This window comes from Podarcis raffonei, chromosome 2, assembly GCF_027172205.1.
Source record: "Podarcis raffonei isolate rPodRaf1 chromosome 2, rPodRaf1.pri, whole genome shotgun sequence".
NCBI lineage: Eukaryota > Metazoa > Chordata > Lepidosauria > Squamata > Lacertidae > Podarcis > Podarcis raffonei.
The window spans coordinates 118934311-118957148 of NC_070603.1; the positions used below are offsets into that span (position 1 = coordinate 118934311).

General features: G+C 47.4%; 1 protein-coding gene and 1 long non-coding RNA gene across 2 annotated transcripts in view; both read left to right on the forward strand.

Annotated features, from left to right (window-relative positions):
* The window catches only part of LOC128409316 (uncharacterized), a 43515-nt gene extending 25577 nt beyond the window's left edge, over nt 1-17938 (forward strand). Inside the window, exon 2 of the long non-coding RNA XR_008329217.1 lies at nt 17615-17938. This is a non-coding gene — a long non-coding RNA (uncharacterized LOC128409316). The remainder of the gene's footprint in view (nt 1-17614) is intronic.
* LOC128409198 (zinc finger protein 585B-like) lies at nt 5744-14155 on the forward strand. Its single transcript, XM_053379440.1, has 3 exons — nt 5744-6617; nt 8344-8473; nt 10944-14155. The coding sequence occupies exons 1-3, from the start codon at nt 5814-5816 to the stop codon at nt 13412-13414; spliced, it is 3405 nt and encodes a 1134-aa protein (XP_053235415.1). The 5' UTR covers nt 5744-5813; the 3' UTR covers nt 13415-14155.
* Nucleotides 17939-22838: the final 4900 nt, after the last annotated feature.

Here is a 22838-nt window from a genome sequence, read left to right on the forward strand (position 1 = left end):
TAACTTTAAGCCTTTGGTTTGAGTCCTACCCTCCTGAGCCGGAGAAAACAAGCCTTGAAATTTGCCTTAATAATAAGCAATAAATGGAGGAGGAATACAAGTAACTCAATTTAAACAATTTAATTTAAACTCAGTTTAAACAATTTAAACAGGTATCTGAAGAAGTGTGCATGCACACGAAAGCTCATACCAAGAACTAACTTAGTTGGTCTTTAAGGTGCTACTGGAAAGAAAAAAATTTTTTTGTTTCAATTTAAACAAGTTTAAATATAAATGATGAGCAGCATCCTGCTAGAGTTACACACTTTTACCGTAATTTCCATTTATTTCGCCGGGTGTTTGTGTGTCTCTGCGAGATGAGGCCACAGGCAAATCTCGTTTAACCAATCCTACGGCACCCAGTTAGGAAATCAGATGCCTCAGGGAAGCCTGCAAACCAGGGACCTGTGAATATTTGCAAATTTTGTTTCTGATCATTTCCTTGGTGAAATTTATTCAAATAGCATTTGCCCCACCCACAACCCTCTGGGTTTGTTTATTTCATCCCTTTCCTCCGCCTGCTTGCTTATATATCTTCCTTATATATCTTTTTACAATCCTCCTGAAGACTCCGCGCCTTTTTACGAGGTTTTGGATGAGATAATAATCCGCAGCTTCCATCGCACGCAGCTCTTCATCGCGGCTCGCTAAGGGTTAAGGAGAACGAGCTGCGGCTCCTAGAGAGGCGCCGGAAGAACGTGTCTGTTTGGGGAAAGGGGGCGAGAGAGAAAAAACGCGAAAGTTCCTTCCTGTTTGAATTGCCTTCAGCGGCGGATGAATGGAGGAAGGAGCCGAGCGAGGGAAAGCGGCTTGCGATGTAGAGGCGAGGATGGTGAGTACGCAGCATTGGAGGGAGCCAGCCTTTCTCCTCTCTGGGGGTTCTGCGCTTTCTGACAGCTGGATGGCAGGCAGAAATCCAACAGGGGAAGCTTTTCTCTTCCTCTTTTTCTTCTTCCAACTGCTCCCTTGGCGTTCAAGTTTCTCCCCGCAAAATCAGCCGCTGAAGCCAGGGAATAAAAGGGGAAAGCGCCAAGAACAAAGAAGCCACCAAGGCATTTAAAGACTTAAGCAAAATATTATTAAATAAATTTATTACTTATACCCCGCCCATCTGGCCGGGCCTCCCCAGCCACTCTGGGCGGCTTCCAACAGAATAGGAAAAACACAATCAAATATCAAACATTATAAAACTTCCCTAAAAGAGAACTGCTGTTAAGCAAACGGAGGCGCAAGCAGGGTTGGCCCCGTGCAAACCGAGGAAAGGACTCCCACGCCTTTTTAAATGATGCAGAAGAGGGGGTTTCAGCAGGGTGGAGCTTTGCCCGAAATTTTGTTGCTGTGCACTTACCCTCCAAAATGAAAGGTTGGGCTTCAGTTTGAAGATCTGGTTTTGGGGGGCCCAGCTATTTTTTTCTGTGTCCCCGATTTTGATAGCAGTGGCATGTATGTATGCATGTGTTTTATATACAGTGGTACCTCAGGTTAAGTACTTAATTCGTTCTGGAGGTCCGTTCTTAATCTGAAACTGTTCTTAACCTGAAGCACCACTTTAGCTAATGGGGCCTCCTGCTGCCGCCGCACCGCCAGAGCACGATTTCTGTTCTTATCCTGAAGCAAAGTTCTTAACCCAAGATGCTATTTCTGGGTTAATGGAGTCTGTAACCTGAAGCGTATGTAACCCGAGGTACCACTGTATTGCTCTCTCATGGCCACCAAGCTTTAAAAGGTGATCAGCCACATTCAGGCAAGATAAGGCTACCAGTGGTTGCTGCCACAATGGTGATCCTCGACCTCTGCTGTTAGGAGGCAGCCTGTGCCCCTGAATAACAGCTGCTGGAATTCAGAAGCGTGGAGAGTGTGGCTGTTGCCCTCAGGTCCCACTTGTCGGTTTCCCATTGGGGCATCTGGTTAGCCTCTGTGAAAGCCGGGTGTTGGGCCTGATCCTGCAGGGCTGCTCTTACAGTGTCCACCCATCAGCTGAGGAGTGGGACTATGTCAGGCATCCCCAAACTCGGGTCTCCAGATGTTTTGGGACTACAGTTCCCATCATCCCTAGCTAACAGGACCAGTGGTCAGGGATGCTGGGAATTGTAGTCCCAAAACATCTGGAGGGCCAAGTTTGGGGGTGCCTGGACTATGTGCAAGTGTGGAATATATAACCCAGGATGGTGGCCAGGGGTGAATCAGCCTTTCAAGCCCCCTCCCCAAAGGTCTGCCAAGGTCTTTTTGCAAATTGGCACCAGTTCCCAAAGTCACACCCGCACCATACTCAAAACAAAAAAATTTTTTCCTTCCAGTAGCACCTTAAAGACCAACTAAGTTAGTTCTTGGTATTTCTGTAACCACACCATACTGTTTATCTGGTGAGCCGGTGAGCATCACTGCACACCAGGCCAAATCCTGACCAAAGCACAAACATTCATTGGTTTGATTTTGTTGTAGCAGCCCAGTGGAATAGAGATGTACAGTGGTGCCTCGCAAGATGAAAGTAATTCGTTCTGCGAGTTTTTTCGTCTTGCGAATTTTTCGTCTTGTGAAGCACGGTTTCCCATAGGAGGAGCAACTCATAGCACCACACCGCGTGCTATGAGTTGCTCCTCGAAGTCAAGTCGCAGCTGCACCTCTTCAAGCAATGCACCCTGGGTATTAACGGTTTTAAGAAAAAGGAAACAAACTTGCAAGACGTTTTCGTCTTGCGAAGCAAGCCCATAGGGAAATTTGTCTTGCGAAGCAACTCAAAAAACCAAAAACCCTTTCGTCTTGCGAGGCATTCGTCTTGCGAGGTACCACTGTAGACCTTTTCTGTCTCGGTGAAGTCAGACCACTGCGTTAGCAGTACCAAAGTAACCTCTCCGGGGTTCAAGCCTGGGCAGTGTGTCTGGAGGTCCTGGCTGCCCGGACGACAAGACCCCCCTCAGCCTCGCTGACGTGGTCCAAAGGAAAGCAGAGCAACACATTTGACACCAGCTGGGCTGCAGGAGTTGCAGGACAGAGCTGTGCAGTCATACCTCTTGTTACGTTTGCTTCAGGTTAATTTTTTTCATTACTGGAAAAGGTTACTTCCGGGTTTCGCCGCTTGCACATGCGCAGACACTCAAAATGATGTCACGCGCATGTGCAGAAGCAGCGTATCGCAACATGTGCAGACGCGGGTTGCATTCTGCTCATGTTGCGAACGGGGCTTCGGAACGGATCCCGTTCGCAACCAGAGGTACCACTGTACAAGACACCATTCAACTGTCTTAGGGACTCCACTCCAGATTTGTGTAGGGTTTACTCCTGGGCCTTTTCTTTTCCCGAAGATATCCTTCAAGGCAGTGGGGACTTAGGATCTGAGTTTCCCTTCTCCTAAATGGGCTTCCTTCCTGGTTGGACAATCCCCCTCTGCCCCTCACTTCCCTCTACAGCACGTGCAGAAACTGCCTTTTTGACCATTGGCCCATGATTAGTCTCGTCCGCTCAATCTGCCGGAGCCTGTCTGCACATGCAGGGAAAGTTCCTAACTCACTGAGGGTTTGAGGCCCGTCAGCTGCCCTCACCTGGTTTAGATGGCTATTCGAAGCCGTTCCCTGGGATTGTGGCCGCTGTCGCATGCTGACAGCTTCTAGGAGCCACAGGTGAGAGCTGAGTGCAGGTGGAGACCAGAGGTGCACAAACTGCCCCAGAAGGAGCACAATGTGTCCCTCACCAGAGATATTACACATCTTCTGAAGCTTGCACAACGGGGGGGAAACCCATAGACTATTGAATGTAATACAGGTGGTTCTAAATCGAGGGTGAGGTGATATCAGGCCCTGCTAGGTAAAGGTAAAGGGACCCCTGACCAGTCGTGACCGACTCTGGGGTTGCGGCACTCATCTCACTTTATTGGCCAAGGGAGCCAGTGTACAGCTTCCAGGTCATGTGGCCAGCATGACTAAGCCGCTTCTGGCGAACCAGAGCAGCGCACGGAAACGCCATTTACCTTCCCGCCAGAGCGGTACCTATTTATCTACTTGCACTTTGACGTGCTTTCGAACTGCTAGGTTGGCAGGAGCAGGGACCGGACAATGGGAGCTCACCCCGTCGCGGGGATTCGAACCACCAACCTTCTGATCGGCAAGTCCTAGGCTCTGTGGTTTGCCCCACAGCGCCACCCGCATCCCTCAGGCCCTGCTAGGAAGGTTTAACGTGGGCTTCTCTGTCTGGCCCTTGGCTCTCCCCAGGCCACACTTCTCACTGGCCATGTTCTGAACCTCCCATCTGGAATGTGCCACAAAATTCTGAAAATGCCTCTTGCTTTCCTGGATGGCAGGCGAGCGTGTAGGTGTCAAAATCTCTGGGTTCTTGCATGGCTGGAATGTGCCCTGATCTTCAAAGGAAAGAGTCGCCTCCTTTGCCACACCCATTTTTTTACTTTGGTCACGCCCACTTCTGTCATGGGAGAACCCCTTTCCAGGAAGGCTGCCTGCCTGTCAGAGAATGTGAAACCTCAGTCTGGAGATAATAATAGCAAATAAAAGATGGTTCCCTATTGCTGCTGCTCTAATCCAAGGTTTCCTAGCGCGGCGCTGAGCTGCAATTCTGCCACGTTTCCAAGACATTTGCGCTGTTCTAAACAAGAGTATTGATTTGGCAATGGAGCAAATGAACCAGAGACTGCCCACGGCTCCCAAGGTTCTGGCAAAACGTTTCTATCAACTCTGGCAGGCGTGGAGCAGCAGGAAATTTGTGCAGGCTTTGCCTTGGCTATCCTTTCTCTTTTCCTTGGCATTCAGAAGAGTTTCTGCCTCGCATTGTGGAGACAGAGTTAGTGGCCGTTCATAGCCATACCTTCCATGAACTTGCCTGATTTCCTTTTGTAGCCATAAATCATCATTGGGAGCGGATAACATGGTTTAACTCTATTCTTTTGCCTTTTCTGAATCTCCCAAACTCCTCCTTCGCATGTCTGCAATTTCTAGTGTTATGAGAGAGAGAAATCTCTTTCTATCCACTTTTATAGAATTACAGAATTGGAAGGGACGCCAAGGGCCATCTAGTCCAACCCTCTGCAATGCAGGAATCTCAGCTAAAGCACCCATGACAAATGGCTATTCATCCTCTGCTTAAAAACTTCCAAGGAAGGAGAGTCCACAACCGTGCATAATTTTATACTCCTCTGACATCTCGCATGCCCAGAATCTAATTTGAAGTTTATATAGAGATCTATACATTTATAAGGTTTTTAAAATCCTGCCTTGCCACTTTTTAAAATCAGTATCAGGTGTGAAAGAACCTGTGACCCTCCAGCTGATGCTGAATTCGAACTCCCATCATCCCTAGCTACTGGCCGTGTTTGCCAGGGCTGATAGGATTTAAAGTTCAGCAACATCTGGAGGGCCAAAAGTTCCCCACTCCTGATCTGTGTCCTGTCCAATATCCTCTTTCCTGGCCTACTTCACAGGGTTGTTGCGAGGACAAAATGGAGAGGGGAAGAACCATGTCACTGTCTTGAGCTTTTTGGAAGAAAGGAGGGGTATAAATGAAAGATCATAGCAGTTATTCTCATTTCTGGTTTACTTTTCTCCCATACCAGAGAGAGCCCTTCCTGCTCATCTGGAATGTCTACCTAGCTAAATGTTAGCCAAGAAGAAGCCCCGATTCATCTCTGCTGCCTGTTGAATGGCACCCATCCACCTTAACATGGCAAACTGGATCTAAGGACCAAGACAGAGCCAGAGGCTGGATATTTGTTCTGACTTTCAGTGAGGAAGCGAGAAGTTCTCTGGGATAAAGAGGGAGACTGAACTCGGATGAGGCCATTCTGGGCCCGAGACAAGATGGCCGTCAGGGAAGGGACACAGTCTGGCTTTGGCCTGCGGTTCCATGCAGAGCTTGAGCAAGGAGTCCCCCAGCAGATCAAAATGGAGGAGGAGGATACCTCGGATTCCACCTCGGGGGAAGGGTTGGAAGAAACCCCTTACATCATCCAGGCTGGAAGCATCCGCAAATTCCTGCAGAGGCCTCCCGGAGACCAGGAAACTGGCAACGGGCTGCTTTGGGAAAGCCAGTGGCAGGACTTTCTGAAGACCCTGGAATACCCACCACAGATCCTGGAGGAACCCACCCCGTGGGACAACAGCAAGTCTTTCCTGGCCTCCTTTGAGCAAGTGGCAGAAGCGTGCCGGTGGCCCCGAGATGACTGGATGGTCCATCTTCTGCCAGCCCTCAGCGGGGAAGCTGAGCAGATCTTCAGCAACCTGGACACCAGAGACAGGATTAACTACGACAAGGTCAAGGCGGCCATCTTGCGTGGGGACGCCATCATCAGGGAGAGGCAGCGCCAGAACTTCCGCCGCTTCTGCTACCAGGAGGCCGAGGGGCCAAGAGGCGTTTACGGGCGGCTCCAGCAGCTGTGCGGTCAGTGGCTGAAGGCGGAGAGGCACTCCAAGGAGCAGATCCTGGAGCTGCTGATCCTGGAGCAGTTCCTGAGCATCCTGCCGCCCGAGATGCAGAGCTGGGTTGGGGAACATGGGCCGGAGACCTGCTCCCAGGCGGTGGCCCTGGCCGAGGACTTCCTGCAGAGGGCACATGCTGGAGAGAGTTGGGAAGAGCAGGTGAGAGTCTAGATTTTCCAGCTTGGCCATAAGCTTCTCTCTTCAAGGTTACACCCCTGCTTTCGACAGCAATGCCTGATGAGCTTGTTCAGGTATGATGAAAGCAGACAAATATCCTAGGCAGAGGAGAGGGGGGTTGCATGCTCTGCAACAAAAAGTTGCAGTATGGTTTGTTCCTTGTTCAGGTTTCTAGACGCTCTTTTCCACTGCTTTTTTTTGGGGGGGTGGGCGGTGATTCACTGTATTTACCGTATTTTTCGCTCCATAGGACGCACCGGACCATAGGACACACCAGACCATAGGAGGGGGAGAACAGGAAAAAAAATATTCTCCCCCTCTCTGCTCAGCACCCCTTCAGCGAAGCAGCAGGAGAAACGGAGCCCCTTCCATTTCTCCTCCCGCTTCACTGAAGGGGCGCCGCACAGAGAGGGAAAACTGTGCAGTGCCTCTCCAGTGAAGCGAAGCCTGGAGAGCAAGAGTGATCGGTGTGCTATCTAGGCTTCCTCTCGCTATCTAGGCTTCAGGCAGCTATCCGCAAGCCTTCGGAGCGCAGCGGGAACTCCTGCTGTGCTCTGAAGGCTTACGGATAGCTGCCTGAAGCCCCCGGAGCGCAGTGGGAGTTCCCTGCGCTCTGGGGGCTTCAGGCAGCTTTAGTGAAAGCAACGCGTAGCCTCTGGAGCGCGGAGGGAGCGCTCCCTCTGTGCTTCGGAGGCTTTGCGTTGCTATCGCTGAAGCCAAGGAGCCTGCATTCGCTCCATAGGACGCACACACATTTCCCCTTCATTTTTGGAGGGGGGAAAGTGCGTCCTATAGAGTGAAAAATACGGTATTTATAGATAGACCGCCTTTTCCTCCAAGGAGCTCAAGGTTCTCCCCTCCTTATTTTATCCTCACAAACACCCTGTGAGGGAGGTTAGACTGAGAGACAGGGATTGGCGCCAGGTCGGCCAGTGAGTTGCATGGCTGCATTTGAACCCTGGTCTCTCTCACTGACTACTACACTACACTGGCTCTCCCAGTGTATTTAGAAACCTTTATATGGACAAACCCTGGAATTATGCTCTAAAAGTAAAGAGTCTTGATAAAGTTGTCCATTTAACTCAGTTTGGTTGGCCAGAAAGGCTTAGCCTGTCAGGCATGTGTACCAAAAAATGTCGTAAAAATAAAGACCAAATAAAACCATGAAACACGCACTGGGAAACGACATAAGCACGCTCTTAAGAGTTCAAGGAATTTAAGAGAAGTAAGCAAGTTTGTGGAGTAAAAGATGAGGCATGGGGCATGTGAGGAAGGAAGTGAGCTAATATCCAGGGTTTTTCTTCAGCTGGAACTCAGTTTCGACACCTCTCAGGCGGGAGCCATTGCCGTTCTAAGAGAGTGGTGAGTTCCCGCATCTCTTTCTAGAAAAATAGCACTGGTTAGATCAATATTGGAAGGGATCTTGGCATAAAAATCCTAATAGAGGTTCCATGTTAGTGTGTGAAGGCCATGACTGCTTGAACAAGGCAGGTGTCCTTTTGGCCCCACAGCACCAGCTGAGGAGGAGGCCTCACTCTGCCCAACGGTAGAGCCAATCCCTCCAGGCTACACTTGAAGGGGGATCTTATCTTTCTTTTCTAGGGCAACCCAGTCAGATGGGTGGGGTAAAAGAATATTATTATTATTATTATTATATTTTATTTATTTTATTTTTTATTTGTTTATTTGTTTATTTTATTTATTTCAGGAGTTGGGAACAATTGAAGAGGTCGCTCTGGATTTCTCTGAGGAAGAAGAGACCCCACTGAATGGGGAGCAGAGCCCTGGTTACACAGAGGCTAATAGGGAGGATGACGACAGCGACGCCACCTCACTAGGTGAGGATGACTGTTTATTTTCACTGAAAAACAACACCAGTGGCTTCTCTTCAGCAAACTGAGTCTGGCCAACAGTAAAACCATGGGCTAGGCCCCATCCTAGTCCTCCTCAGAATAGGCCCATTACACTTAATGGGCATGACTGACTTAGGTTCACTAATTGCAGTGGGTCTAAAGGTAAAGGGACCCCTGACCATTAGGTCCAATCGCGGACGACTCTGGGGTTGTGGTGCTCATCTCGCTTTACTGGCCGAGGGAGCCAGCGCACAGCTTCCGGGTCATGTGGCCAGCAGGACTAAGCCACTTCTGGCGAACCAGAGCAGCGCACGGAAACGCCGTTTACCTTCCCGCCGGAGCAGTACCTATTTATCTACTTGCACTTTGACGTGCTTTCGAACTGCTAGGTTGGCAGGAGCAGGAACCGAGCAACGGGAGCTCACCCCGTCGCGGGGATTCGAACCGACGACCTTCTGATTGGCAAGTCCTAGGCTCTCTGGTTTAACCCACAGCGCCACCTGCGTCCCTGCAGTGGGTCTACTCTGTGTCTACTCCTTAAAATGTATAATAACCAATTGCTGTAAAAACGACGGCAGTGGTTGACCATTGCAGTGGTCATGGAAACAAGTAAAACACAAAGAGGTGGCAGTAAGCAAGTGTCAGGATAGGAAGGAGCTATTTCTGCTGCCACCACCACCCACTCCCCATCATTGCGGGGAGTTGGACTAGATGACCCTTGGCTCCCTTCCAACTCTTAAGATTCTATGATTCTGCATCCAGACCTGCTGGATAGCTCAGTTGGTTAGAGCGTGGCCTCAGGTTCAATCCCAAAAAGGAACGGCTGCATATTTCTGCATTTCGGGGGGTTGGACTAGATGATCCTCGGGGTCCCTTCCAACTTTATGATTCCATGAAAACAGCAGTAGCAAGTAACCAAGGACTAGGAAACATGTAAAATAAATTAAACAAAGGAGAATTTAAAAAAAATATCTATGTGACTTTCACAAGGATTTCTCTCCATCTCTGAACGGGCCTTCTCTGCAGTGGCTCCTCGTCTGTGGAACAAAGTTCGCCTTTGTTTGATTTGATTGACCTCCTATGCCCTTTTAAAATGTGGTTTTTTTGGGGGGGGGTGTTGTTATTTTGATTTTTGATTTTGTGGTTTTATATTTTAGTCTGTAAACCGCCCTGAGACCTGCAGGTATACAGCGGTATATAAATTCAATTAATAATAGTAGTAGTTGTAGTAGTAGAATGGTAGAATAGTTCTACCATTGGCCCATCTACCCCAGCATCCTGTTCTCACAATGGCCAACCTTATGACCCAATGAGAAGCCTGCAAACAGGGCCTGTGTGGAACAGCACCTGCCCATTTCCGATTCTTAGCAACTGGTACTCAGAGGGGGAGCATGATCATCTCTGCTAGTAGCTGTTGATAGCCTTATCTTGTGGTTTAGCAGTCAATTCCTCCAACCAGGGAACTCTGGGAATCATAGCTCTTGGGGGGGGTGCAGGGGTGCCTCCTAGCAACTCTCAGCACCCTGAAAAAATTACACCTCCCTGGATTCTCTGTGGGCAGTCGTGACTGTTTAAAGTGGTGTGATACTGCTTTAAATGTGTGGTGCATGTGGGGACTGAGAGAGAGCGAACAAGAGAGAAGGACAAGTATTTGGGCTTGCATTCTTCCTTCTTTCTTTCCCCAGCCACTCTGGGCGGCTCCCAACAGAATATTAAAAACACAATAAAACATCAAACATTAATTACTTCCCTGTACAGGGTTGCCTTCAGATGTCTTCTAAAAGTCAGATAGTTGTTTATTTCCTTGACATCTGATGGGAGGGCATTCACAGGGTGGGTGCCAACACCGAGAAGGCCCTCTGCCTGGTTCCCTATAACCTCACTTCTTGCAGTGAGGGAACCGCCAGAAGGCCCTCGGAGCTGGACCTCAGCATCATGAGATGTTATATTTTTAGCACCCACCTTATTTTTAGCAATTGTCAGTTGCTATAAATTGCTTTTGGTGTTTTGTTTTAACGCTGTAAGCCACTCTGCAACCTTGGGGTGTAAAGGTAAAGGTAAAGGTACCCCTGCCCGTACAGGCCAGTCTTGACAGACTCTAGGGTTGTGCGCTCATCTCACTCTAGAGGCTGGGAGCCGGCACCGTCCGCAGACACTTCCGGGTCACGTGGCCAGTGTGACATAGCTGCTCTGGCGACCTGCAACCTTGGGGTGCTGGGCAGATGATGATGATGATGATGATGATGATGATGATATAGTGGAATGGCTGTATGGATCTTCAGGAGCAGAGGCAGTGTACCTCTAAATGCCAGCTGCTTGGGGTGCTTCCCAGAGGCATCTTATTGGCCAACTACAGGAAACAGGAAGCTGGGCTAGGTGGACCATTGGTCCAGTCCAGCAGGGCACTCATTTGTTTTTTTCTGCCATGTTTAAAATGTCCCCTTTGTTGTGGCAGGTGAAGATTGGGTGAGTGCCACAGAGACGGAGACACCCCAGTCAGAAGGATTTTATCAAGCCTACCCAAACGGGACTCCGAATGGAAGGAGAGAAGAAAGCAAGGCTTCATGTTTTCATGAGCAGGAAGAGCACCGTCCTGAGAGGAAAGAGGAAAATGGCCCACCAGAGAGAGCAGAAACATGTGTGATTTGGGAGGGTGATGAACTCCTTGAGGAAAGCAGGGAAGCACAGGGGATCCACATGCCAAAGAAGAAGGGCATGTTCAAGGTTGATGGATGGCGCTTCAGGCAGAGGACAGACCCTATTAAACGTGAGAGAACCAACACAGTGGAGCAGCCCTACAAATGCTCTGATGGTGGGAAAAGCTTCAAGGTGATCTCTCACTGCATTTCTCGTAAAAGAAGACATGGGGAAAGGAAGCAACACAGGTGCCCGGACTGTGGGAAATCCTTCATTGGCAAAGCACACCTTATCAATCATCAGAGAACCCACACTGGAGAGAAGCCGTTCAAGTGCCTGGCCTGTGGGAAGACTTTTGCCCAGAGTTCCAACCTCAGTGTCCATGAGAGAATCCACACAGGAGTGAAGCCGTTCCAGTGCTCTGACTGTGGGAAAAACTTCTGTTCCAGCGCCAACCTTACCAAACACCAGAGCACCCATGTGAAGGGGGCCCCATATAAATGTTTAGTGTGTGGGAAGAGCTTCAAGGTGCACTCTCACTTTATCACCCACAAAAGAATCCACGCAGGAAGGAAATCGCACACATGCTCAGACTGTGGGAAGAACTTCCCTGCTGCATCACACCTCATAATTCATCGGCGAGTTCATACTGGAGAGAGACCCTATAAATGTGTGGAATGTGGGAAAGCCTTTATTCAGAAGGCTCACCTTAAGGTCCACCAACGAACGCACAAAAGAGGAAAATCATTCCAGTGTTCTGAGTGTGGAGAAAACTTCAGTTCCAGGATCAGCCTTATCCAACATCAAATAATCCACCCTGGAGTGAGCCCCTATAAATGCTATGAATGTGGGAAAACCTTCAGGGTGAATTCCCACCTTATTGCTCACAAGAGGAACCACGCAGCCAAGAAACCCCATAAGTGTTCATACTGTGGGAAATCCTTCTTTACCAAATCGTACTTTATCATCCATCAGAGAATCCACACAGGAGAGAGACCGTTCAAATGCTTGGCCTGCGGGAAAGGTTTTAGCCAGATTTCGCACCTTAATGTTCATAAACGAACCCACATTGGGGTGAAGACATTCCAGTGCTCTGACTGTGGGAAAAGTTTCAGTTCGAGCACAAACCTTATTAAGCATCAGAGCATCCACACAAGAGGAAACCTCTATATATGCTCTGACTGTGGGAAAAGCTTCAAAGGCCATTCCCACCTTATTGCTCACAAGAGAATCCACACAGCCAAGAGGACCCACAAGTGTTCGTACTGCGGGAAGTCCTTCTTTGGCAAATCATACCTCATGACCCACCAGAGAATCCACACGGGAGAGAGGCCATACAAATGTTTGGCCTGTGGGAAAAGCTTCAGGCAGAGCTCCCACCTTACCGCTCATCAAAGGACTCACAAAGGAAAAAAGTCATTATGTTGCTCAGACTGTGGGAAAAGCTTCCGGGTCAGCTCTCACCTTATCGCACACAAGAGGATTCATGAGGCAAAGAAAGCCCATAAGTGTTCCTACTGCAACAAATCCTTCATTTTCAAGTCCTACCTTATCATACACGAGAGAATGCACACGGGAGAGAGACCCTACAAATGTTTGGTTTGTGGCAAAAGCTTCAGTCAGAATTCACACCTTACTGTTCATCAGAGAACTCATGTGGGGAAGAAACCATCCAGGAAAGGCTTTAGGGTGAGCTCCCAGCTTATTGCCCATAAGAGAATCCACACAACAAAGAAGCTGCACAACAACAATAACAACAACAACAATAACAACAACAACAACAACGGGAATAGTACTAAGTGTTTGGATTGTGGGAAATCTTTCATATCCAAATCATATCTGCTCATCCATCAGAGAATACACACAGGAGAGAGACCCTACAAGTGCACGGTCTGTGGGAAATGTTTCAGCCAGAGCTCTCATCTGACAGTCCACCAGAGAACCCACAAGGGAGAGAAGTTGTTCCCATGTTCAGATTGTGAGGAGAAATTCAGTTCCAGGATGAAGCTTCTTAAGCATCAGAGAATCCACATGAAGGGGAATCCATTTAAATGCTTGGACTGTGGGAAATCTTTTGTCACCAAATCGCAGCTTGTGGTACACCAGAGAAGCCACACTGGGGAGAGGCCGTATAAATGTTTGGACTGTGGGAAAGGGTTCAGCCAGAGCTCAAACCTCATTAGGCACCAGAGGATTCATTCGGGGGAGAACCCCTATAAATGCTCAGACTGTGGGAAAAGCTTCTGTTCAGGTGAGAACCTTATTAAGCATCAGAGAATCCACACTTAAGGAAGCAAGATCCTGAATTATGTGCCCATACACTTTGAGAAGGCCATAAAAGTGTATGGACTTAAACAACAGTGGGTTTTATTAGTCAGTAGGTGGTGGCGAGGAAAATATATTTGGCAAAACACCATGCTGCAGACAGCTTTTTTGGTCATTATTCAAAAATTTGCTGTTCACCAGTGAAGCCATGGAGGAATCAGCTGAGGTAAATGCTTTAGACAAAGGGAAGCATCCCTTGTGAGCTCAGATCTTTCTGTCGAGAAGGCGGAACTTGAATCTGCATCAGGTTTTGAACTCAGGACATATGGGATGCGAGGGTGATTCGACAGCTGCATCTTCATCCTCTTCTGGCCAAAATAGGGCATTTTAAGGAAAACTGCCCAAACTTATAAGGATGAGCAACAGTGGGTCAAGTGATGGTGTTTCTAGACAACTCTAAAAGATTCCAGGTCGCCCTCAGTAAGTTGTTCTGCTTGTGACAGATTGCCCTGGCTCATCTTTTGCACCCTCCTTCATCAACCTAACAGGAGCAGAATCAGAATCCTAGACTGGGTGGAGTGGAGTGGGGTCTCATTGAAGCTGCCTTTCAGATTATTTGTCCATCCAGCCCTTTATTTTCTATTCTGATTGGCTTCAGCTTTCCAAGATCTCGGGAGGATAAAGACTTTCCCATCGCTTATGAACAGAAGAACCCAAGAATAGTCACTTGCTACTTGAGGCCATTTTTTAAAACAAAACAAAACAGTGAATTGATCCTGGAGCCATACAAAGCCAGGTTCTGCTCCTGAGCTCCGGAAAATCTTCTACAGCTACTGAAATTTCTACATATGGAACAGTGGTGCAAGAGAAAGACACTGCTTAAGTTTTAAAATATATCTGTGTCAGAAAATCCACATGGGAAAGAAGCCATAGAAACACTCAGATTCATAGCTGTCAACTTTTCCCTTTTCTTGCGAGGAATCCTAGTCGGAATAAGGGATTTCCCTTTAAAAAAGGGAAATGTTGACAGCTATGCTCAGATTGCCACTGAAACTCTTAGTTTGAGTAAACCTTGGAGTAAACCCTGGAATCTGTGCAGGACAGAATGTTTTTATGTTGTATGAGGAACCAGACACCTCTTAAAAAGGAGAGAAATCCAGGCTGCTGACCAATCTAGGGCTTTTAATCTTTTTTTTTTTAAACGATTTTTCATTTTTCAATGTTTTATGGTCTGTTGGCAGAGCGGACTTTCCGTTATCCTAAGGAACAACCAAGTGGTCCCTCTCTGGCTGTGCAACTTGCTGCCAGGAGCAAGTCCCAAGTTACTTCCTTCCAAATGATTGTGAGAACGATGTGGGGAGACCTGTTTGTGTTATGTGGGGGGGATGTGCTTGGCTTTCTGTTCCCACAGCTGATGATGGGAAATCCTGTCTTTCTCGGTCTTTCGCACCATGGCTGGCAGCCACCGTCCAATCTCCTGCACATACTTGCCCAAGGCTAGCAGAGGTTGCCCTGCAGAGAAAAGTGGACTAACCTCACTTGCTGTGAATGTGTGCGTCCAAAATTGCTCAGCTCCCAGCCTATGTGGTGTGCACGTCCCTTCACAGAGCACAGTGCATAAACAACATGATGCATCAAGTGCCTGGACTTGAGCCTTGGTGGGGGGACGGGACCCAAACTGTTGCTCTTTCTCCCCCATATCATTTTTCAGAAAAGGGACAAATTGACACATCAGGGTGTGAGGTCATATCAGCACCATCCAGTCGGGAGCTAGTAATCATGTATGATGTCACATGAGCACTGGCCAGTCAGGAGCAAACCCACCCCCTCCTCTATAGCAGAACATAATAACAGAACAGCCTTGTTTTGTTGTTGGCTTGAGCCTTTGGGGGTAAAGTTCAAACCATTGGGGAGTTACAGCACCCGTGGGAGAGACATGTTTTACTACACAGGTGAAAGTTAGGCTGATGTAGGTGTACCATGGCGTTTCACTGGCTACAGAATTGCTTCTTTTCAGCAAACGACGTGTTTCCAGCAGTGTTTGCAGACCTCGATGTTGCCCAGGTTGTACATTCTGCAAATGCTCCATGGGGGGAAGAAAATAAATCTTTGTGTGGAAATATCTTTTTATTCCTGCTGCATTTCAAATAAACACTTTCCTACAGGATGAGATTTTGCCTGGCCCAGGAAGAGGCAAAAGAGCCCAGAGCTCTTCACTTTGACCAGCTCATTTATCTGAGCACCTTCACAAGCAGAGGCGGATTTAGGGGAGTGTGACTGGTTTGCCCGCACTGGGTGCTGAGCTGGGAGGACGCTGCACGCCCCCCCCAACAAAGACTTATAAGGCAAGAGGCAGGGGCACCAAATTTTGGTATCGCCCAGGGCACTGCTCAAATATGAAAGCCGAGGTCTGCCACTGACACAAGCTGGGAGTGGAACACCAGGGTCAGAAAATAACTCAGAAGCTCAAACATACCAGTCCAACTGCAGAAGCAACATTTTCTTACAGGTCTGTCCCCATCCAGTCGCTTTTCCAGATTTCAGCTGAAGAAGATGTCTTTCTGTCTCCCTCTTAATGTTCATTTACAGTTGACTGATTGATTCATTTGCTATTTGCATTTTTGCCTATCTGTGGAGTTATTTTATCTCTCTCCAACCTCCTCCCTGCCACAGCTGTAACCGGTTTCCTACCACAGGACGGGTAGTTTGAACTCGATTTTTGAAAACGTCCACCTCTATGGCTTACTTTACATTTCCAGAAGGAAAATAAAAAATGAGTTGGTTATCTTCATTTTTAAGACCACACCACAGAGTGCTGTGATGACTACCTTTGTGGACATGAGTCTATTCCCCATTTCTATTTGGTTTTGAAAAAATACCAATTGCTGTGGTTCCCAAACTTTCTGCGCCATATGGACCGCTTGAAAATTGAGGGTCTTGGTGGGCCACTTAATGATTTTGCTGCCTGTTGTAGCAATTGTAACGCACTGTGCTGGATGCTGTGTAATTTTAAAAGGGCATTTCCATTGCTGCTTGGATTTGTTAAATTGTGCGCCTGTTTGCGTCCAATAACATTCAAATGGTATTGCAATAAATTACAATGTGGCAAATAAAAGAAGCAATAGAAATTCATTTAAGAGTCACTATGAAATTAAATGTGGGCATGCCTGAATGAAGCCTGCGGACCACATTTGGGGAACCCCTGATTTATTGAGGTCCTTTGCAGAATAGACCCACACTTAAGTCATGTTTCTTAATTTCAGTGTCTCCACTCTGAGGCGTCATCAAAACGATAAAGCAGTATCATGCCACTCCCAAGATCCTGGGAGCTGTAAAGGGTGGTGAGAGTTGCTTGGGGTTGCCTAATAATAATAATAATAATAATAATAAACAATTTTATTTATATCCCGCCCTCCCCAGCCGAAGCCGGGCTCAGGGCGGCTAACAACAATAAAACAATACAAAAGTACAACACAAACAACACTCTAAAATCATTCATTATAAAATTAATTAAATTCAAGCCACTGGCCACCATATGTCCAGAATCTCCCAGACATACCCAGAATACCACAGCTGGAAGCAGTGTCTGGGTGGAAATTGGTAATAATAATGATGGTGATGATGTCTGGGGAATCTGGACATATGGCAATCCATGTTGGCAGTGTTATTTTTGTCGATTATCCTTATCAAAAAGTTCATTTTTCAGCTTTTGGTGAATTTGCTAAAAAAAAAAAAAGGTCAACAACCTCAACAACTTTTCTGTCCGGATTTTCACTGTTTGAAATGTGGCCACCTTAGAGTTGTTTAGAGACCCTTATTCCCCTCATGGAGCTCTATTTCTCAGAGTGGTCTAACAGGCCGGCCGTCTTCCTAGGGGGCTCTGGGAATGACAAGCGTTGTGGAGGGGGGTGAATAAAAATATGTCCTCCTGTCAGAGAAATCTCTCCTTGCACGTCCCGCTTAAGTTATTCCACCTTCTCCTTTAGCAGAGTTTGTCTTTTCATCCAGTGAGGGGAACGGCTCACTGAATATATATGAAACGAAAAATTTAATAGTGGAGAAATGTAGCATGGTAACATGCTGACTGAGGGAAACGAAGCCCCTTGAGGGAAGTGACAGTTGAACCCCTTTTTTAAAACTGACAGCCTGAAGGGAGGGGCCGTTCTAGAGTGCAGCATGAAAGCCCCGCCCACTAGAGGCCAGGCATTCTGCTAATCAAATTAGGCTTCAGTGTTTTCCCTACAGAGAGCTCTTGTGAGGAGAATAAGAGGCCTCCTAACAACTCTTTAAAAAAATCAAATTTTCAGTTTTACATCTTAAAATAAGCATTTTACATACTGTTAGATATCCCACGACTTCCATCCTTCTCTTTCCTCCGTTCATTGTGTTTATCTTTCATTCCTGCATAATTTGCTGTCGCCGTTTTAGTCTGTTCTCCACTTTTACATCACTCAAACATTAATTACACTGTTGATTTTGTCTTAAGGCTGCCAGCGTTTTCAGCTGTGTACAGTTATTTTCCATATCCTCAATAAATATTTTCCATATGTTCTTCTTGCTGTCTTATTCTATACAGTGGTGCCTCGCAAGACGAAATTAATTCGTTCCGCGAGTTTTTTCTTCTTGCGAGTTTTTCGTCTTGCGAAGCACGGTTTCCCATAGGAATGCATTAAAAATCAATTAATGCGTTCCTATGGAGACCGCTTGCCAGGCTGGCGGTGCGGAGAAGGGTTTTTCTCCCCACCGCAAGCCTTCAGGACAGGTACGGGAACAGAGGGGAAGGCGCGCAGCGCTTCTCTTCTGTTCCCGGGGCTTGCGGTGGGAGGAGGGTTATTCCTCCCCACCGCCAACATTCAGAACAGCATTCTGAATGTTGGCGGTGGGAAGGAAAACCCTCCTCCCACCGCAAGTCTTCAGGACAGCCTTCCGAAGGCTGGCGGCGGGAGAAGGTCTCTCCGCCCCACCGCTGTCCCGGAGATTTCCCTATGGGCTTTCGTCTGTCTTGCGAAGGAAGCCCATAGGGAAATTCGTTTTGCGAAGCGCCTCCAAAACGGAAAACCCTTTCGTCTAGCGGGTTTTTCGTCTTGCGAGGCGTTCGTCTTGCGGGGCACCACTGTATGTTAAACCTGCAAGCTCTGCATATTCTACCATCTTATGTTGCGAGTCCTCTTTGCCTGGGACCTCCCTCACTTTCTGTCTTGGGGCTAACCAAACTCTTGCTGCCGTTGTTGCATACATAAATAAATTTTGTTGACACTAAGGGACTTCAGTCTAAATTTTTCCAAACAAAATGGACTCCGGTCTTTTGGGAAAAGTTATTTTAAACATTTTTTCAACTCATCATAGATCATTTCCCAGTGTTCTTTTAAAGCCTTACTTTGGAATTACCCAGAGGTCCGGCGGTCCGCCAACCCCGTGGCCAGAGGGGGAAAACAATTCCAGAGACTTCTTGGTCAGAGAAAAGAGATTTATTGAGATCTGCGCAGAGGCAGCCAGTGGAGTCCTCTCCAAAGACTGGCTACAACGATACAAGTAAACAAGCATTTTTATACCTGAGAGCATGTCCATCTCCCCAATTCCCTCCAATCAGCTGGCAAGGTTAAGCTTATTTCCTTATATGGCATATGGCTATCTGACTAGCTAAGCCCACCTCCTTCCCCTGTTCGTGTGCTCCTCTCTTGCGTTACTGCAGCAGAGAGCATGTGCAGAAAACAACTGCAGTTTCTGCTTAGCTGAGAAAAAAAAAAGGAAATGGGCCTGGCCTCCCTGCTAGCCGGCAGAAAGAGGAAGTTGGCCGCCTCCCTGCTAGCCGGCAGAAAGAGGAAGTGGGCCTCTTCCCTGCCAGCCGCTGCTCGCTCTCTGCTAGCCGGCAGAAAGAGGAAGTGGGCCTCTTCCCTGCCAGCCGGCAGAAAGAGGAAGTCGGCCTCTTCCAAACTCAGCAAAGCAAGCAATTTATCAGAGCAATTTATCAGAGCAATTTATCAGAGCAATTTACTTTAGAAAACAATTTATCAGAGCAGAGCAATTTACTTAAATATAAAATACAGGGAACTCCCTTCACTTTTACCTTTTTACATTTCCACCACATGTGAAAAAACGTTCCCTTCATTTCTTTACATTTCCGACACATATCCAATTCTGCTTCCTACCAACTCTCACCACCCTTACAAACTGCAGCTCCCAGAATTCTTTGGGGGAAGAAGCCAAAGCCCACACAGAGGCCTGTAAATATGCATGGTGACCCCAGCCAGCATGGCCAATGGTCAGGAATGATGGGAGATGGAGTCCAGCGTCACAGAATTGTAGAGATGAAAGGGACCCTGAGGGTCATCCAGTCTAACCCCCTGCAATGCAGGAATTTGCAGCTGTCTTGTACAGGGATTGAACCTGCAACCTTGGCCTCATCAGCACCACACTCTAACCAACGGAGGTATCTGGAGGGCATCTGGTTCCCCTCCCCTCCTGTACATATGCTAACCTTGGGGAAAGTTGGCGCCATTCCATTTATATTTTAGTCCAGTATATCACAAATTGGGACGCGGGTGGTGCTGTAGGTTAAACCACAGAGCCTAGGTCCTAGGACTTGCTGATCAGAAAGTCGGCAGTTCGAATCCCCACAACGGGGTGAGCTCCCATTGCTCGGTCCCTGTTCCTGCCAGCCTAGCAGTTCGAAAGCACGTCAAGTGCAAGTAGATAAATAGGTACCACTCCAGCGGGAAGGTAAACGGTGTTTCTGTGCGCTGCTCTGGTTCGCCAGAAGCGGCTTCGTCATGCTGGCCACATGACCCGGAAGCTGTACGCTGGCTCCCTCGGCCAATAAAGCGAGATGAGCGCCGCAACCCCAGAGTCGGCCACGACTAATGGCCCTTTACCTTTACCTTTATATAACAGATTGCTTTTATTATAAGACCTCGATATCTCTGAAATGATACCCGTACATTCGGTCAGCAGATTAGTTGCACCTTTCTGAACAGCCTCGGCTGGTTATCTAGAAATACAGTGCAAATGGCTGCCACGACTACACCTTACCTTGCAGGAGGCAGCAGGTACAGTTACTAGTCCCTGAAGCCACAGCAGGCGCTGTGATTCTGTCATGAATTCTACTCAATATTGATCCAGCGCAGAACTCCGACGTATAGTTAGCAGAGTAAAAACTTAAACACCTTGCAAGATTCCCCCAAAATAGGCCAGAGGCAATTGTGTTTCATCCAGCAGAGCTTTTCTGCTACAGAAGGCAAATGAGCATAATGGTCACAAATCCAATATATTCAGGATTGGCCCTGTCCAGAAATCCAGTAGCAGCAGACTTAACTTAAACTTAAAATAACTGACTAAAACCTTAACACTATCTATGTACCAAACACCACACCAGGAGGAAAAGAGACAGAGAAAGTGTGAGACCCAGGCTCTTCTGGCCTTATTATTATAGTCAGCATGACCTTGACAGAAAGAGAAAACAGGACCGATTTAAGCCAGCTGTATTCAGCTTCTCTGAAGGAATAACCTTCTACTTGTTTGTTTCACGCAGACAAGTTTCCAGAACCCTTTTGAACTAATTACAATAGGAAAGATCTCTACACATCAGATCAATACTTTCTGTACTAAGAAATGCAAAGTGACAGATTCTCCAGCGGTTTGAGTTCACCTCCGGAGGCACACTCCATTGTCTTCCTTGGATGTACATACCACTTGCAGCAGCTTCTCCCAAATGATTCTGGGAGCTGTAGTTTTTTAAAGGTGTTGAGAGTTGCGGAGACGACGCCTGTTTTCCCCACAGAGGTACAATTTGCAGAGAGACCCCTGGGAAAGGGATACAGCCTAGGATCCACGTACCTACGGGACTGCCTCTCCTGGTATGCCCTGCGGAGGACCTTAAGATCCACAAATGACAACACCTTGGAGGTCCCAAGTCGCAAGGTGGTTAGATTGGTCTCAACTAGGGCCAGGGCCTTTTCAGTACTGGCCCCGACTTGGTGGAACGCTCTGTCACAAGAGACTAGGGCCCTGCGGGACTTGACATCTTTCCGCAGGGCCTGCAAGACAGAGCTGTTCCGCCTGGCCTTTGGTTTGGTCTGACCCTTATGTTTCCCTCCCCTTATGGTTTTGATCTATGGGCTACTATTAAAATGAGGCTGCATTTTAAACTATATTTTAACCTGTATTTTAAAAAAATATTATTGTAAGTTTACTGGTGTTAGCTGCCATGAGCCCGGCTCTGGCCGGGGAGGGCGGGGTATAAATAAATTATTATTATTATTATTATTATTATTATTATTATTATTAAACCACTCTGGGAACTTCAGCTCCGTGAGGGGAATGAGAGCCTCTGAACAACTTTTAACACCCTTATAGTTCTTGGGATGCTTTTGGTGAAGGTCGTGGACTCTTCTTTCCTTGGAGGTTTTTAAGCAGAGTTTGGAATGGCCATCTGCCAGGGACTCTTTAGCTGCGGTTCCTGCATTGCAGGGGGTCAGACTAGATGACCCCCAGGGTCCCCTTCTGTCTCCACCATTGTATGATTCTAAGCCATACTCTCTGCAGAACTTCAGGCGCATGACAAAGACCTCCTTTCTTCAGCAGGCATTTCTCATTAGATTTTATGGTGAATTTTTATCATTCCCCTTTTTGCAATTTTATTAGAGATGTCGGTGATTACGGTAAGTGGAATAGAGAATAAAGGAATAAATAAATACAATTGTTCACTGCTCATTTCATTTAAAATGAATAATAAATATGAGCTGATAGTGAATGCAATGGGTGTAGCCAGGATTTATTTGGGGGGCAGGCTTTAGGTTGGGGGGGGGGCAGAACCAAGTTATCTGCAACACAATTGGTCAGTTAGTTAAGTATTTTTATTTATTTACGTGCTTTGTGGTGGAGCAGCTGCCCCCTGGCTAGGCCTATGCTGTACACTTGTCTTATACCTGATTTTTGCCAGCCATGCCCTTCCTCCAGGATACTCCATTGCATTTCCCTACCAATGGTCCAAATTCTGCAGACACTGAGCATGCTCAGCCATTTTCACACATACACACCCCTTAGGATTCTCCCTCACCCACCCAGCTGTTTTTATTTTTTCTGCAAACTTTGGTTTCTGCCCAAGCCTGCAGAGATCTCCCTCTTTTTCCAGGAAGCTGGCCTGTTGACTGCATTAAACATTCACATGGCTAACAGCCCAGAGGACAGGATCACACTTCAAAACGACCTTGACAGATTGGAGAACTGGGCCAAAACAAACAAGATGAACTTTAACAGGGAGAAATGTAAAGTATTGCACTTGGGCAAAAAAAATGAGAGGCACAAATACAAGGTGGGTGACACCTGGCTTGAGAGCAGTACATGTGAAAAGGATCTAGGAGTCTTGGTTGACCACAAACTAGACATGAGCCAACAGTGTGACGCGGCAGCTAAAAAAGCCAATGCAATTCTGGGCTGCATCAATAGGAGT